The sequence below is a fragment of the Poecilia formosa genome, unplaced genomic scaffold (assembly GCF_000485575.1).
Source record: "Poecilia formosa unplaced genomic scaffold, Poecilia_formosa-5.1.2 Scaffold393, whole genome shotgun sequence".
Classification (NCBI taxonomy): domain Eukaryota; kingdom Metazoa; phylum Chordata; class Actinopteri; order Cyprinodontiformes; family Poeciliidae; genus Poecilia; species Poecilia formosa.
In genome coordinates, this window is record NW_006800332.1 from 243737 (window position 1) to 259229 (window position 15493).

The window sequence follows — 15493 nt, forward strand, 5'->3', positions numbered from 1 at the left end:
TAATATTTAAAACTTCAATACATAAAATCAGTTATTTAACAATATGAGGTGGTGTTTAATTTATTTTTAACATTGTATTTTATACATTTATGCTACAGGTGCCCAAGTCTAGTTTTCCAGAGCTACCATCTGCAACTTTAGATGGATTCCTTCTCTAACACACCTGGACCATTGACTCATTATAAGCCTCTGAATGAGGGAAGTCAACCTTTTGTCTGGGGTGTTTTAGCAGGGATGCACTCCTGATTTGTACCGTCAATGTGGCCCGTTGAGGGGGGCCAATATGCTGAAGTGGTCCTCGGTGAAATTGAGTTTGACACCCCTGGTCTAAATTATTGCGATGAAATGAATAAGAGTTATCACTCTGTTTGGATGCTATAGTGAATGAGTTTCACTTTGAATCAGTTTGCTGAAATAAATTCACCTTTCAATGATAATCTAATGTATTTAATTGCACCTGCAGATGGAATGATTTGTGTTTTCTCAAAAAGTAATTATCACACTGTCACACTGATGAAAGAAGTAAAAAAAAAACAACAAGAAATTAAAGAAATTAATTTAAAGAGTACTAAGAAGAATGAGTACAGTCAAAAGAAGAAGCATGTAGAGTGAAATATCTTCATCTCCAACACTAACATTAATTATTGGCGAAAGGAGCAAGAAACATGAAAAATAATAAATGTGGGCTTCTTTTCAATTAAATGCTTTTTAATTTTTTTATTCTTTTACCTTTAACCTTGAAGAAATAATGTATTTCCTCCCCAGGGAGGGATGGAGGGTAGTGTGATGACCTATCACTGCGATCCAGGGAAATTCCCACACCCGGTCAGCGACAGGATCTGTGGTGCTGATGGAGAATGGTCACCAATGAGACTGCCCAGTGGCAGGCTTGTGTCCCGACCCACTTGCAAAGGTAACGTTTTTATTTTCAAGGACCTCCGCCTCCTTCCTCCCCCGTCCACTGAACACCATTCTGTCTCCCTGTCGCACACAGACATGATGTGTCCGGGTCAGCTGCAGCTGGACAATGGTGACTTTTGGCCCAGGGATCAGTGGTTCCCAGTTGGAATGACGCAGAGCTTTTCCTGCCATAGCGGTTTCTCCTTACACGGGTCAGAACAAAGAAACTGCACGCTGTCTGGAGAATGGACCGGCACAACTCCAATCTGTCGCAATCATGGTGAGGAAACAATGCAAAGATTGCTCACTGCACTACTACGCTGTAGGTGGAAAGCGGCGATGTGTTGGTAGGTTTGGATTTGGGCCTTATGCTTTCCATTTTCAGATGATGGCTTGTTCAGAAAACAGAGATTTTCAAAGTTTAGATATCGTTCTATAACTGCTTTTAACTTCTACGAAACTTCATCCATTACATGAAATCCCCACAAAATTAAAATTTGTGATTATAATCTGACATATGAAAATCCTTAAGAGGTTTATTTATATAGTTTGTAAAGAATAAAATATATTTTGAACATTTTATTTTAAACAACACGGACATAAATTTTGTGCAGCCTCAGAATAAGTCATTATAGTACGCTTATAGTTTTTGCAGCCAGTGAATGTAACGACCCAGGGATCCCCCCGGGGGCCAAGAGGTCAGGTGATCGTTTCCAGATAGAAGACAAAGTGACTTACCGATGTCAGGCTGGAATGCATCTGCTTGGGTCGGCTGAAAGGGTTTGCCTGGAGAACGAGGAGTGGAGCGGCTCATCGCCAAGGTGCCAAGGTGATGACTTTTATTATTTCTCATTAGAAAGAGCTCACACACTAAACTCAAACATTATAACTCTACCAGCAACAGAGTATCCAGCTTTTCCCTCCATTCGGTACTTTTGTGCTTTATTGCAGCTCCTCAAACTTTTGACACGCCCAGCTCCGTGGCTGAAGCCATGGCGGGATCTCTCGCCGGTGTGATGGATGTTCTCTCTCCGGATTCCAAAAAGAAAAGTTGTTAATTTTTTATTTATTATTATTATTTTTTTAATGAACATTAAGATGTTTTTATGTAAAAAAATAAAAAATATGTTCAAATGGAATAAAAAATATCAATCGTGTGTTTGTGTGTAAAAAGATGTTAGCAGAACATTTGGCCGGAGCTTTCTTGTGGGTGAAGTCAGTCGTATGAACATCTACATTTTGCTGGACACATCGGGAAGCATCAAGAAGGAAAAATTTGAGTTGGCCAGGAATGCAACCATTGCTCTGATCAGAAAGGTTTGTATGAGACACGGTCAGGGTTAAAGTTACAATAACATCCTAGGCTCTTTGAATCTCATCCTCTGTCCTTTTAGTTGGACAGCTACGAAGTCCAGCTGAATTTCCACGTGTTGTCGTTTGCCAGCGAAACCAAAGTCATTGTCAACATCCATGAAACGGATATAAGCGGGGATTCTGACGAGGTCATATGGGCTCTGATGGACTTCAACTACAACAGTAGGACATGGCTTGTTGCAAACTTTATAATTAAAAATCACATGTCACAGTATGCTGGTGAGTTAACGAATTCAACCAAGTGAGTTTTGTTTTTAAACTGATCAGTTTCTTTTTCTGCTGCAGGTCACGGCCGTAAGACAGGCACCAACCTTTACTCTGCTCTGGAAAATGTGGCGAACACAATCGGCTTCTTAAATGAAAACAGAAACAAGAACCATTTTAATGAGACCCAGAACATCATCATCATTGAAACCGATGGTAAAAAAACCCAAAAAACTCTCGGGAGTCTCACAAATGCAACTGCAGATCAGCAGTTTCTCCTGCTTTTTAGAACAAGTGTAGCAAAGTACGAAACACCTTGGACCTTGACCTTGGACACAAAAACATGCGCATACACCACACCCCGACGATGATGAGTGTTGCTGAGGCCTTCATCGTGAAATTTTATTCCATCGTCCTTTACTTGACCTTACCTGATTGAGTTTGATGTCATTTTATTTACTTTTATAAACAAGCTTGTCCTCTGTGTTGGTTTGCTTCAAGACACCTTGCAAGTTTTATTTTCATGGAAGCTAAGGGGATAAAATACTTTACCTGTATTACCATGGCAATAAGACAAGCCCTTTTCAAAAGAATTAAATATTGTATTAGAGATATTGCAAAAATTGTGATGCTTCTTTTTTTGTTGTTGTATTTTTCTACCTGCAGGTTACTCCAACACAGGGAAAAAGCCAGAGGCCGCTCTGGTCAGGATCCGGAGCTTACTGGGCTACAGCACCACACAACACGATCAGACACACGAGAAACTGCTGGGTAGGATGACATGGATTGATATGAATGCACAACAAGTATTTTTGATTTAAAATTTGAATTGACAAATTTGAAATGAAAGATACACCATCAGGAAATGATGAGTGCAAAAATAAAACATAATAAAAATAAGGGAGTTCGATGTTTCCAGATGTCTATGTGTTCGGCGTTGGGGAACAAGTGAACAAAGACGAGTTGAACTCTCTGGCCTCGAAGAAAAGTGGCGAGAGGCATTTCTTTGTTCTGAAAGACTTCAGCTTACTGGGAGAAGTGTTCAACAGCATCATCAGTGAGTAGCAGCTGCCAGTCAGTGCGAAACCAAACACATTACTCAACACGGATTGTCTCTAAACGGAACCAAATTCGTGGCTTTCCATTGACCAGGTGACAGAAGTGTGACAATGTGCGGGATAGCTCAGGAAGACGTCACCGAACATGCCACGGCCTACACCAGGCCTTGGCACGTCACCCTCTCATCGGCAAGTGCAATCTCTCTCAGTTAGAAGAAACCGGTTGAAGTGAGCTGTAAGCTTAAACAAATTCTGTCTCCCTGTAGAACGAAGGGACACACTGTACCGGATCTATTGTAAGCCAGAACTGGGTGCTGACAGCTGCTCACTGCTTTGGCAAAGTGAGCACAAGCAGAGTCCCCAGTGAGCTAAAAATACAATATGGTAAGAAGCTGAAATTGTCAATAATTTGGAGATGAAGGCAAATATTTAGTCTTTTAAAAATAAATGTTCTCATACAGATTACATTTATTTTAATCTTTAAGTCATTATAGATTAATTTAGTAAAGCTTTGCTTAAGCAAGAATACATGCAAGGATATCATACTTTTTCCACAAGATTAAGTTCATATTTATATTAAATATCTATGTCTGGAAAAAAAAAAATAGATTGATTTTTCATTCATAAGTTATCCTGGAAAGGGTGAACATATATAATTATATTGAACTCAAATCCTTTATGCGGACATAGTAAACCGTGTCTTTGGTTTCCAGATGGAGGACTGGTGGATGGCATCAGGGTGATCACCCACCCCGAATTCAACACCCTCAAACTGAAAGGGAGGAATGTCTCAGAGTTTTATGACTACGATGTGGCTTTGGTAGAGACAAAACAGAAAATCCCGTTGTCCTGGAATGCCAGGTGAGGCAGATGACAGTAAAGCAATCTGTAAATGGCTGCAGGTCAGCACATGTCTGATTGAACAACTTCTTCAGGTGTTTAATTATGAATGCATACAGGTGTAGTTTAATGGGAGATTTATTTAAATAAAATGTTTTTCCAACAGGCCCATCTGCTTGCCATGTACCATAGCGGCCTCTCGAGCCATGAAAAAAATCAACTCCACCTGTGAGCAGCACAGTAAGTAATTTTTGTAATGACGGCACTTGGAAAAATGTAATGCTGCAGTTGTTGATTTTTATGCTTTTTATGATCTGAAGCGTTTGAACTGCCTTGCTGCTGAAATGTGCTGCACAAATAACATTTGACTGGAGAGAAGTCCTGTGTTAAAAAACTGAAGACTAGAGTGGTGGTTCACCTTCACCAGGACGACCTTAAACACACAGAGCTGAAATTAAATGTCTTAGTTTGTTTTAAAGTGCTCCAGACCTAAATTCAATTGGTAATATAAAGTCTTTTGGGAACATTGTATTTCAAAAACGTTTTTTTTTTCTTCAAAGTGATCAACTAGTTGGTTTCTCACAGGAAATCCTAATAAAACACTGAGGTTTGTTGTAGCATGAGACAGTTGAAGGGGGAGCACAGCTGTGTCTCGTATTTGTTCATAAACATAAAGCTGTACGCAATGTTTCAACAGGGGAGGAACTCCTTTCACACACGGCGACTCCTGCCTTCTTCATCCACAAGACCAAAGAACGGAAACAAACTCATATCCACCTAAAGAATCAGGTGAGTTTTCTAGGCCAGTCATCATAAATCTGATAGAAATCCTCCTGGTAAAATAAAGTGTTGTTGTGTTTTCTCTCTCTGCAGAGGCCTGCCTGTGTGGAAAAGGCCAGGGTGACCCTAACTGAACCAACAGACGTATCGCTAGACGAATATGTGACTGAAAATTTCCTCTGCTCTGGAGGAACTGCAGGATATCAGGATGGCATCAGCTGCAGAGGTCTGGAATCTTCCAGTTCAAAAACAGCAACAGAGATCAATATAGGACACAAATAACAGCTGCACCTCTGTCACAGGCGACTCTGGCGGATCCCTGTACCTGCAGAAAAGGAAGCGCTTCTTTCAGGTCTGAAAACTTTTAAATCGGGGAAAAAGAGAAGAGTCGGATCGTCATGAGTCGTGTGGTCAGAACCAAACTATTTTCTGTTTTCATCGGTAGGTGGGGGTGCTGAGCTGGGGCACCATAAACGTGTGTGAGATCCCAATGAGCAGCAGGAGCAGAACCCTTCCTGACGCCCGAGACTTTCACATCGACCTCTTCAAGTTGATGCCGTGGCTGAAACAGCACCTGGGGAAGGAAATCCAGTTTCTTCCTTAAGAGCCAGAGAGCAGATCCTGGACCGTACAGTAGAGCAAGTCCACTGTATGCTAATGAATACCTGACTTAATGTAGATTGCAACATCATGCAGATCATTCTAGAAAGATGATAGACCTGTTGAATAAAAATCTTAAATGGAAACACACATTTTATTCAACAGTTTGAAAAATAAAATGTAAACTGTATTCTGAGTGTTGATGTTTGTTCAAACCCTGAGACTTTCTTTAATTTTAATTAATCAAACTATTCAGGTAGGAAGTTTTATTGTCCAGTGGAAACGGTGAAAATTTGGAGCAATGGAAGTAAAAAAAAAAAAAAATCTATTTCTGTTCTTACATTTTACCAGTTTATCTCTAGACTCAACATATAGACAAAAGTGTCTCTGTTATGATGTAATGCTTCTTGCAACATTATGTCAATAAAATGACCTGAGCTAATCTGCTTGACATCTCTGCTGCCTAAAGTAATCACTTCAATAGCTTAGCATGTGAGCTAAATAAGCAGACTGTTTATCAGCTGCAGGTCTAATATCCCAGTGTCTTTCCTGAGGTCTCATCTGTGATCCGTCGTTGTCAGAACCGGCTGCTTGAGTCCGGTCAGCCCTCGGAGAACTGCCTGAACAGAGTTTCAGACTGACTGTCCTTGAAGTGTGGAACAAAGTGGATTTGAAGGATCTCAGAGAACCCCTCAGAGACATTTGGAGCCACAAAGTTTTTCCTGCCCAGAAACAAAAGACAGATCACATCAGTTAAGTCATAATAAAATGTTTTAAGTACGCAAAAAAAATGTAAAAATAAAACGGATTTAGCAAAAAGGACACAATTTGAGCAAGTACTTTCAAACAAAATACCAATTTCAGTCCACATGAGCCTTTTGACTCTAGAAAAAAGTTGAGCAATATGACCGAGGCCGCCATCACAGGCCAGTTTCACTCACTTGTAGCTGTGGAAAACCATGTCGTTGACCTTAGCGTGTTTGCTGTTGGATGGAGCCATCTCACGGAACTGAGGACAACAGCAAAAACAGACGAGGTTCCTCACAACCAGGACAAAACTGAGCCATGTGTTTAGAAAAAGAAATCTGGGATGTTGTTGGTCATACTCTGTTATTGTGCTTGGCTTGCTCCAAGGTGGCAGTGAAGAGGAAACAACGGCAGGACACTCCTGCTGCTTTGGCCACGTCCAAGTATCTGCAGAAACCCCCACACAGGTCAGTTTATCAGTGCAATTCTGGTGTTGGAAAAACTTCACAAAATCAGAATAATTTTCCTACAAAAATATGCCAAAGGGGACCTATTATGAAAAATTCACATTTAGCATGTTTTGTTCTTCCATTTGTTTTTTGGCGGTAAGTTAATGGTTTCTGGTATTACCTAGCAACCCCAGTACATCCCAGCCCATCACCTAGCAACCCAAGCGAAGCTCCAGCACATTTGGTCACGTGATACAACGGCTGCGTTTTGTTGTTGACCTACCATCCAGGAACCACTTGCTGCATTCTTACTGGTTGTGCAGGAGGCTCTACTTCTGTTTTTTAAAGATGTGCAGTTGTATAATTGTGAATCTGTTTGAAGTCATTTTCACATGAGAGTGTAAACGTTGAATTTGGGGGGGCGTGGCCTGCAGCAGATTATTTGGATTTAAGGTGACAAGAGGCCCTGAGAGCTCAAAAATAAGCAAAACTAACCAGACTAAATTCTCATAATATAAGACTGATTGTGTACAACAAATAGAATGAACGTGTTTTGTGTCGCACATAGACCTATCCTAACCTTGTCAAGGAATCATAACAGGCCACCTTTAATGTTTTAATGCAGACTGCAGAGAATATTACTGAATAATAATTAACACCTGAAAGCATCAATCATGAGAAAAGTGACTTGAATTAGATTGCAGAGCAAACACTCCTCCAACGCAAACATTAACTAATCTGTGTTAAATCATTTGCATTTGTGACATGATTCTCCTGCAGGCAGTTTACATAAAGGTGGATCCAGTGAAGTGGATCGCGATCATCAAACTGAAACATAAAAATGACACACCCATCCAAACAAACAGAGAGAAAACACATGGGAGGTGCTGCAACGGAGCTACCGTTTGCGAGACTCTGGGTCTGGGTTGGTGTTGTCCACGGCGACGCTGCGGCCCTCCTTCAGAGCGCGCTCGCAAGCCGACACGCAGTTCTGCCAGGAGCCGAGCGTGTCCTGTTGCGGACGGGAGTGGAAAGAAGCTTTACTGAACTGAAAACCAAAACAATGAGACTCGTTCAGTTAGCTGAGCTGAAATACTCAGGATCTACTCGCCCTGTTGACGTAGACGTAGCCCTTCGGAACAACGTGGGTGTGGAAGAAGGTGGATTTACCAGCTGGAAAGAAAAGACAAAAAAAGAATATCAGGGTGTTGGCGGACGGACAGACCAGAAAGGTGACATACCCCTACAGACGGTACCTGCAGGGTAACCCACGGCAACAATAACTTCTGTGTTGGTGCAGGTGAGCGAGGCGGACGGCGGGTCGAACAGTCTGCAGCTGGAGTCGAGCTTCCGCTAATTCAGAATGAAAGACAACGATTAAGACGCACACAGATTAAATTATATATCTACACACCAGAGGATTGTCAACCTTGGACTTTAATAAGATTTTTGTCAAACGTATTGATCATTCCCCATAATTAGGGCTCAACAGGTTCCCTGATTGGTTTTATGCTGAGCCAGAATAAAGCCCAATAGAAGGAATGACTCAGCCGCGATGAGTCAGGAAAACATCTGTGACACCAAAAAGAGGATTCAGATCTAAGCTGTACTCACAGGGTCAAAGTCAGGCAGGCTGTAGGGGGCGCTCTTCCATCCTAAAAAGTATTCTTCTGGTGTGTAGAACTTAAGCCCAATGTTCAGCGCAAACTGCAACAACAGAAAGAAAAAACAGCTTTGAGCTCCACTAATCTATTCACTGAGATCAAACATGATGTTAACGACTTGGTGGAGACAGGAAGTGACAGGAGGAGGATGAGGTTCCCACATATTTTCAATAGAAAAATTCCCAAATAAATTTTCTAGATTTAACCTTCTAAAATCAAGCAGAAAAAAATAAAATAAAAAATTTAGAGCAGATATTTCTACACTGAGCTTTCAACATGGAACCTCCAAAAACCAGAGACAAACATGAGAGAAGGACACAAAAAGGAAACATGGAAGAGTGGAGAGAAAAAGGGGGGAAGGAACGAAGGAGAGGAGAAAAGATGGGATGAAAGGAAGGACAAGAAAGCAGAAGTAGGGACTTTGGAGCTCTTACCAATCTGTCACTGCAGGAGAAATCCTTCTTCTTCTTGCCCGGAGCCCAGTTCTCCGGCCTTCCTGCAGCATCTAGACACAGGGAGACGGTCAGGATGTCGTATGAATTTGTCAACCCAAGTGTTATAGACTGCTACAGATTCAACTGACACATGATTTGGTTAAGCAATGGAGGCTTCTGTGTTTGACATCAAACAGAAACAGAAAAGAGAATATTTATCACATCGACATCAAAGCCACACACCTGAGCTCTGACTTACCTCCGACATAAAAACTCTGGGTCTTGTCGACAGCCAGCCCGTCATTCGCCTGGGCAGGAGACACACCAGAGACGCCATGCAATAAAATTTATTTTTATTGATTCTTTGTTTGGTTTCTGGTGGTGAAGCTGCTATGTATCAGGTGTGTACTCACTTTCTCACACAGGTGATTCCACATTCCCATCACGGGTTTCCTGTAGACACCAGGGCCGCTGGCGACAAACACCTGAAAGCGTGGAACGGGAGATCAGTCGCTGCTTGATGCTGAAGGAATCTGTTACGAGAACCTGGGACCAACCTGCACAGGCAGCTGCAGTGTGGTGAGGATGTCCTCCACTTTAGACTTGAACACCTCTGGTATCAGTTTGCCCCTAGCGATCCCCAGCTGGTTGGTGAAGAAAACAACCTGCAACACGTTACACAAGCATGTAAAATCCAGCAGCACTCCACTAGGTTTATTCTTCTAAAGTCCACCAGTGCAGACGTTTTAGTGCTTCGCACCTTATAGCCTTTTTTGAGCAAGCTGGCCAGCCTGGGCTGAATCTCCGGGTACAGAATCCTAGGAAATTCACATAATGAGAGTTAAATAATCTACATCTGTTAAAGTGCATACAGTTTTTGAACTCTTGAACATTGTTCACGTTACAAACACAAAGTTTATTTAACCGTTTAGTGATACACCAACACAATGTCACTGCTGGCGAGGCTGATACTTTTTACAAGTCATCATTTAATGAGTTGTGAGATAGAACATACTCAGGTTCACCCCCCCCCCCATCACAAGGCCAAAAGATGGAAATAAAAGATCAACAATTATCAAAGAACACATGGAGGAGAATGAACATACTTCCAGTCATCAGGTGCGGTGGGAAATACTTTTCCAGATTTGGTGGTGATAATGCATCCATCAATATCAAACCCAGCAATCTGAAAGCAGAGAACAAGTATATAAACCAAGTTTAGTAGTACATAGCACAAACATACCAGTAAATCTTGTGTTTCGTTCCAAAAAGGAACCGTTCCCCACCTTGTCGCTCGCTTTCACTCCTGCAGCGATGTAAAACAAGAGGTTTCCTGTCTGCTGCCAGCTGCTCTTCATGCACGCCTTTGCTGGAGATGACGACGGGGAAGAATGGGTGTCTTTATTCTCCTCTGTCATCTTCTTTTCTGCAAACTCCTGCAGCTGCTTTAGCTTTTCCTCAGCGAGTCTCTCCTCCTCATCCTGCTCATCTAATTTCTGTCGCTTCACCTCCGACTGGTCCCTCTCTGTGTTCAGCTGCCTTTTAGAAGCCTGAACAAAAAAAATATATACATACAATCACTCTCACAATCATGTGCATTTATTTGTGGTGCATCAAAAATGTATAAGATGCATGAGAAACAGATGATGTTTTACCTTAGAGGGAGAGACGGAAAAGAAGTCTTTAATACTGCGTTTCGGAGTCGGACTGGATTCAGCCTCCTTCCTGTTTCTACCTCCTTTAGTCTTATCTGAGGCTTTCAGGTTCCTCCGTGGCATATTGCAAGCTGTTCCGTTGGAGCTCAGAGAGACGTCCAGTGTAAACGGGTGGCTCTGGTTGACCAGGTACAGGGTGCCTCCGTGGGTAAGTTTACCTGACTGACCCCGACCCAGCTTCTCACCATTCAGGAAACTGGGATTTGGCCCAAGCTGCAAAAATACGTCACATGTGGACATTGGACTGGAGAATCTCCAGGGCAACACTTCGTTTAATGACGAAGTGTTGCCCAAGATAAAAAGGGTGTGTGTAAAGGGAAAGAAAAAAAATGTGCTGACCTCAGCTTTTTTCATGAAATAAAATAACTAACTTGATGTGTTAATGTTGCATAACCTGGCAGTGATGCTTTAGTTGTAGATCATTATGATACCTCTCTGGGTGGGTGTGTTCCCATACCTGAGTAACAACCACATCCTGCTCTGCATAGCAAGCCACCGCCTTCACTGAAACAAACACAAGGGCTGTTAAAATGGATATGGCACATGATCACAGAGGAGGCGATTTAATATGTGTGTGGCTTACTCAAACTTAGGTGCAATGAGTCACAGAGAGTGCAGATATTAATGTAAAACACACATGAAAGATAGGAGAATGTTATTTTTAAGCTATCAATATTTTAAAAAAAAACATTGCTTATTTGTAGGTTTAACAGAAACTAGAGGAAAACAATCGTTCATGAAATGATTTGGCTGTTTCTCTCAAGTTTAATATCTAAGTAGTAACACTGATTTAAAACTCTGCAGACATAATGCAATCCTGTATGCACAGATTCATATTTAACAGTTAAAACAGGGATGTTGCTAAGGCAGAATAAAAACATATTTTGCCAGACGACTGGAAAATTTCAGGTCAAATGCAGCACAAATTATTTTTGTGCTGCACGGAGCATGTTTTTCGTAATTCTGGGCAGTTTATTCCCATTCAATGCAGACAGCAGGAGCCTAGACCCATGTTTTAACCTTACTGCACCAAGATCAATCTAAAAATAATTATATTTACCCTATTTGACAATACAAGTTTGAAATAACATCACTTTTAATCTCACAATAAGCATCAGATAATCTTTACATTTTAAAATTTCATAAATTTCCAGACATATTTCCAAATAAATCTCCTTTGATTTAGGCTGTTTTTCAGATCTAAGCACGGACATTCACTTTAATTTTATTTGAAGATAACGTGGATCTTTAAAATACCAAAGAAATCCCCAAACTACCGGTACTAACAGGATCCATTTCACCCATTATTCAAGTGATACTGATTCCCTCCAGTAACTATCATGAAAGACAAAAACAAAAATACACTGAAAAGATGACATTTTATTTTGTTATCATATTATACTTGGGTGGACATTTTCTCTCTTTTACTCCTGGTAACCGAGCATATCAACATTCATGATAAAACTGATATAAGCTGACATTACGGCCAACAGTGCATTGTTATTGAGTGTCTCTCTGCCTCACCCTGGTGCCTGGAGCATTTCTTGTCGGCCACCCCAGTGTCCGGACCCCGGCCCAGAATCACAGCCCGTCCGTCCTCCAGTGGAACCCGGATCCCAGAGGGTCCAACCAGCGTACACGACATCTGTGGAGCCACTTCCAGCTACTTTTACTAACTATTTAGAGCAACAAGGAAGGCAAACATAGGACGTTCTTTTACGCCCTGTTTCGGTGGCGTTTCTGGGTCTACTTTAAAGGTGTGTTGCGGCTAAAAAAATTAAACTGAAAAAAATGTTCCCCGTTTAAAATCTGCAAAAATTGTGATTTGTTTAGTTGCAAGCTATTTCTGCAGGAGGTGCGTCTGCAAATTATGCTCGTGCAGAAACATGCTTTATGTTTTAGTGTTCCGCAATGACTGACAAGTTGTACGCAACATGGAAAATAAGTTTTATTACTATTTAACTGTTTGCATTCATATTTGATTCGTGTTACAATTGTACGTTTGGAGTCATAGTCTTGTACATTGTAAAATGTGTTCATTTTATGCGGTAAAACGCGTTTAAAAGAGTTTGAAACTGTTCAATGTGTCTTTTTTTCCCCTCCCATCTTGTCAGATGAAAAACTACCTTTTATGAAAAAGCAAAAATAAATAAATAAAATAAAGCTAAATGAAATTAAATAAAACTACTAAATGCCTTGGTTGGTTTGTGTTTTTTATGACATCCGTTGCATTTTTCCAAATGACAGTGGTACAGTTTGTTAAAAACTAAAATGTTTTTGAAAAAGCAAACAAACAAAAAAACGAAGTAAAAACCTCATGGGCAGTGTGTGTTTCTTGACATGCTAAGGTTTTTGTATTATAGCCTCAAATAAATGAAGACTCACACGATAAACAGGTTTTACTTGATGTCAGGATCGAGTGACACAGGACTAGTCACACACTTAGACTGTTGACACACTGTTTTTTTCCATCCAGCTTATCTATGCAGTTCCTCCTCTTTTTATTATATTTTGACTGATAATCCCTCCCCGCTCAGCTTTCATTTGTATTACTGTGTCTGTGTTAACAATAGGTGAAGCACACTACCGAAGCAGGAACTTTCAGGTATGCATATTGTGAAGCAAACTATTGAACAGATATTTCATATTTTATCTTTGCGGGTATACGTTCTTGTGTTTTAACTCAACTGTCACAATTTTCATCAGTATTGTTTTGTATTTCATTCGTGTTTCTTCCTATAGGCCTGTCAGCCAAAGTGCACTGGAGCTATTAAACTGGATGTTGACAAATTGAACTTAAGGCATCGCTGGAGACTATCCTTAATTTTCTTCACTGATCAAATATAACTAGATTACATCATGTCTAACCCAACCAGCCAAGTCAACCATCAGGCAGCCTACTTGTCTCTCATGAAAGGAGTGAAGGAGCTGGACTTTCGTGGCCCCTGTGTCCCCAGCGACCTGCTGCTGATCGGAGACCATGCCTTTCCGTTAGCCATGAACAGCAAAGGTCAGGTCCTGATGGCTGCGTCTCTGTATGGTGCTGGGAGGATTGTTGTTCTGGGTCATGAAGGCTACCTGACTGCCTTTCCTGCTCTGGTGGAGAACGCCCTGATCTGGCTGCGGGGTGATGGATCAAATGACCCTTCTGTATTTGTGCACAACAGCGTCAGGGTGGTCAGCGACAACCTCAGCAAGTCCACCTTCCAAGCACAAGTGGTGGGGGGCTTTGACAGCAATCTGAAGACCGGCGTGTATGTGACGGATGCGTACAGCGTTGGTGCTGACCCGAAAGACTTGGTGGCCTTCATGAAAGCTGGAGGAGGGGTGCTGATAGCCGGCCAGGCGTGGAGCTGGACTGCAGATCACCCTAAGGAGAACACACTGCATCACTTTGATGGAAACAAGGTGTCTGGGGTTGCAGGGATCTACTTCTCTAAGAATCCAGCAGAGGAGGAAAACCTCCCAGTCTACCCACAGATCCCATCCTCCTACATGGCTGTAGTGTGAGCATGCACTCCATTTCTTCTAATTTATTTTTAATTTTTCTTTGTTTTTAGCCCAAAACGTCCGAATAACATTTCTTTTTTTGCTTTCATTTTGACTTTAAGAAAGTCAAAATGAAATGATAGTGATATTCACTATCATTTGTGAATGATAGTGAATATTGCTATCATTATAGTAATATAATATGCTGTAGGATCCTATAGCATATAGGATCCAATAGTATCCTATATGCTATAGGATTGTTTTTGACAGAAATTCAGAGTCAACCCTTTGTTTAGTGTTGAACTGATTTTCTGCTCCCACCTTTCTGAATCTGACATGAATATCAGCTCCAATTCTGTTTTTCATTTTTAATAACTCTTCTTTACACTCTGCTTTTCAAATACAGAGTAGGGAAGGATTTTGAGGACGACTTGCAGTTCTTACTTGATGGTGTTTCAGAGCTCGCCATCCCAAATGGTTCACTAGCATCAGAGGTTATGGTCCATGGCCCGCTAGCATTTCCAATTGGTGTAGCAAATGGTGGGCAGGCATTTTTGGCCGGAGCCTATTATGGCCAAGGTCGGGTCATCGTTGCTGGACATGAAGGAGTTCTGAGTGCTGAGGTAAAGTAACCAAAAACATGTTAAAACTTTCTAAAGTTAATCAGAAAAACTGGGTTAATTTTTCTCTTGTCTCTTTCAACATCTAATTATAACCCAGGCAAATGCTCCATTTTGGAAGAATGCCCTACACTGGCTGGACGAAGGACGAAGGGGCGTTGTTGGAGTAGCACTGAAAAATGGGATTAAGATAGCTACCGACTCAGGTCTAAAAATGGAGAAAACAGGCATCAAGAAAGACCTGAGTGTGTTTGTGTCTCCATCGAACCCCAAAATCCACTGGGAAGAGATCCAGAACTTTGTAGCAGAAGGAGGAGGTCTTCTGATTGGAGGACATGCCTGGTACTGGGCACAGAGCCATGGTGGAAAAAACCCAATGACAGAATTTGGAGGTAAAAAACTTGAAAAAATTAATACAAGAGTCAAGCCTGCATTTCTGGTGGATTTGCAAATGTTGCATATTTGACCCTTAATAGCAATCCTGTAAAACTTTATCAAAAGCCTGGAAAGGCAAACTTCAAGCTTATACAGGTATTAGCATATCTAGATTGACATGTGCAACTGAGTGCAAAAACCCTGATGTGCTTGTACAAAACAGAGTAAACTATTTACAAAAAGC

General features: G+C 41.3%; 3 protein-coding genes across 3 annotated transcripts in view; 2 read left to right on the top strand and 1 right to left on the bottom strand.

Annotated features, from left to right (window-relative positions):
• Window positions 1-5946, top strand: part of LOC103154630 (complement C2) — a 9595-nt gene extending 3649 nt beyond the window's left edge. Inside the window, exons 3-19 of the mRNA XM_007575980.2 lie at window positions 766-913; window positions 995-1180; window positions 1547-1729; window positions 1852-1950; window positions 2075-2217; window positions 2295-2436; window positions 2560-2694; window positions 3145-3249; window positions 3398-3535; window positions 3631-3725; window positions 3803-3920; window positions 4250-4397; window positions 4543-4616; window positions 5074-5165; window positions 5250-5382; window positions 5459-5508; window positions 5602-5946. Of these exons, the coding sequence (XP_007576042.1) occupies window positions 766-913; window positions 995-1180; window positions 1547-1729; window positions 1852-1950; window positions 2075-2217; window positions 2295-2436; window positions 2560-2694; window positions 3145-3249; window positions 3398-3535; window positions 3631-3725; window positions 3803-3920; window positions 4250-4397; window positions 4543-4616; window positions 5074-5165; window positions 5250-5382; window positions 5459-5508; window positions 5602-5760 (2148 nt within the window). The 3' untranslated portion in view covers window positions 5761-5946. The remainder of the gene's footprint in view (window positions 1-765; window positions 914-994; window positions 1181-1546; window positions 1730-1851; window positions 1951-2074; window positions 2218-2294; window positions 2437-2559; window positions 2695-3144; window positions 3250-3397; window positions 3536-3630; window positions 3726-3802; window positions 3921-4249; window positions 4398-4542; window positions 4617-5073; window positions 5166-5249; window positions 5383-5458; window positions 5509-5601) is intronic.
• Window positions 5947-6009: 63 nt separating this feature from the next.
• On the bottom strand, window positions 6010-12642 carry pnkp (polynucleotide kinase 3'-phosphatase). The gene is made up of 17 exons (XM_007575979.2): window positions 12290-12642; window positions 11223-11269; window positions 10706-10978; window positions 10337-10600; window positions 10157-10236; window positions 9811-9868; window positions 9608-9715; window positions 9464-9535; window positions 9310-9358; window positions 9051-9121; window positions 8567-8659; window positions 8209-8305; window positions 8064-8125; window positions 7855-7964; window positions 6863-6950; window positions 6698-6765; window positions 6010-6478 (listed from the first exon to the last, which is right to left on the bottom strand). Exons 1-17 carry the CDS (start codon window positions 12408-12410, stop codon window positions 6358-6360), a joined length of 1782 nt encoding a protein of 593 aa, XP_007576041.1. The 5' UTR covers window positions 12411-12642; the 3' UTR covers window positions 6010-6357.
• A 706-nt stretch (window positions 12643-13348) lies between these two features.
• LOC103154631 (TRPM8 channel-associated factor homolog) overlaps window positions 13349-15493 on the top strand; it is a 7016-nt gene continuing 4871 nt past the window's right edge. Inside the window, exons 1-5 of the mRNA XM_007575981.2 lie at window positions 13349-13370; window positions 13508-14271; window positions 14661-14877; window positions 14975-15327; window positions 15473-15493. The exon at window positions 15473-15493 is cut by the window's right edge and continues 226 nt beyond it. Of these exons, the coding sequence (XP_007576043.1) occupies window positions 13625-14271; window positions 14661-14877; window positions 14975-15327; window positions 15473-15493 (1238 nt within the window). The 5' untranslated portion in view covers window positions 13349-13370; window positions 13508-13624. The remainder of the gene's footprint in view (window positions 13371-13507; window positions 14272-14660; window positions 14878-14974; window positions 15328-15472) is intronic.

Excerpts from the sequence above, each read along its gene's own strand:
- pnkp (XM_007575979.2), bottom strand. The coding sequence starts at position 12,410 with ATGTCGTGTACGCTGGTTGGACCCTCTGGGATCCGGGTTCCACTGGAG. Across the intron at positions 9,716-9,810 it reads TGCTCAAAAAAGGCTATAAG|GTTGTTTTCTTCACCAACCA; the intron begins GTGCGAAGCACT and ends AACGTGTTGCAG. Across the intron at positions 6,479-6,697 it reads ATGGTTTTCCACAGCTACAA|GAAAAACTTTGTGGCTCCAA; the intron begins GTGAGTGAAACT and ends GTTTCTGGGCAG.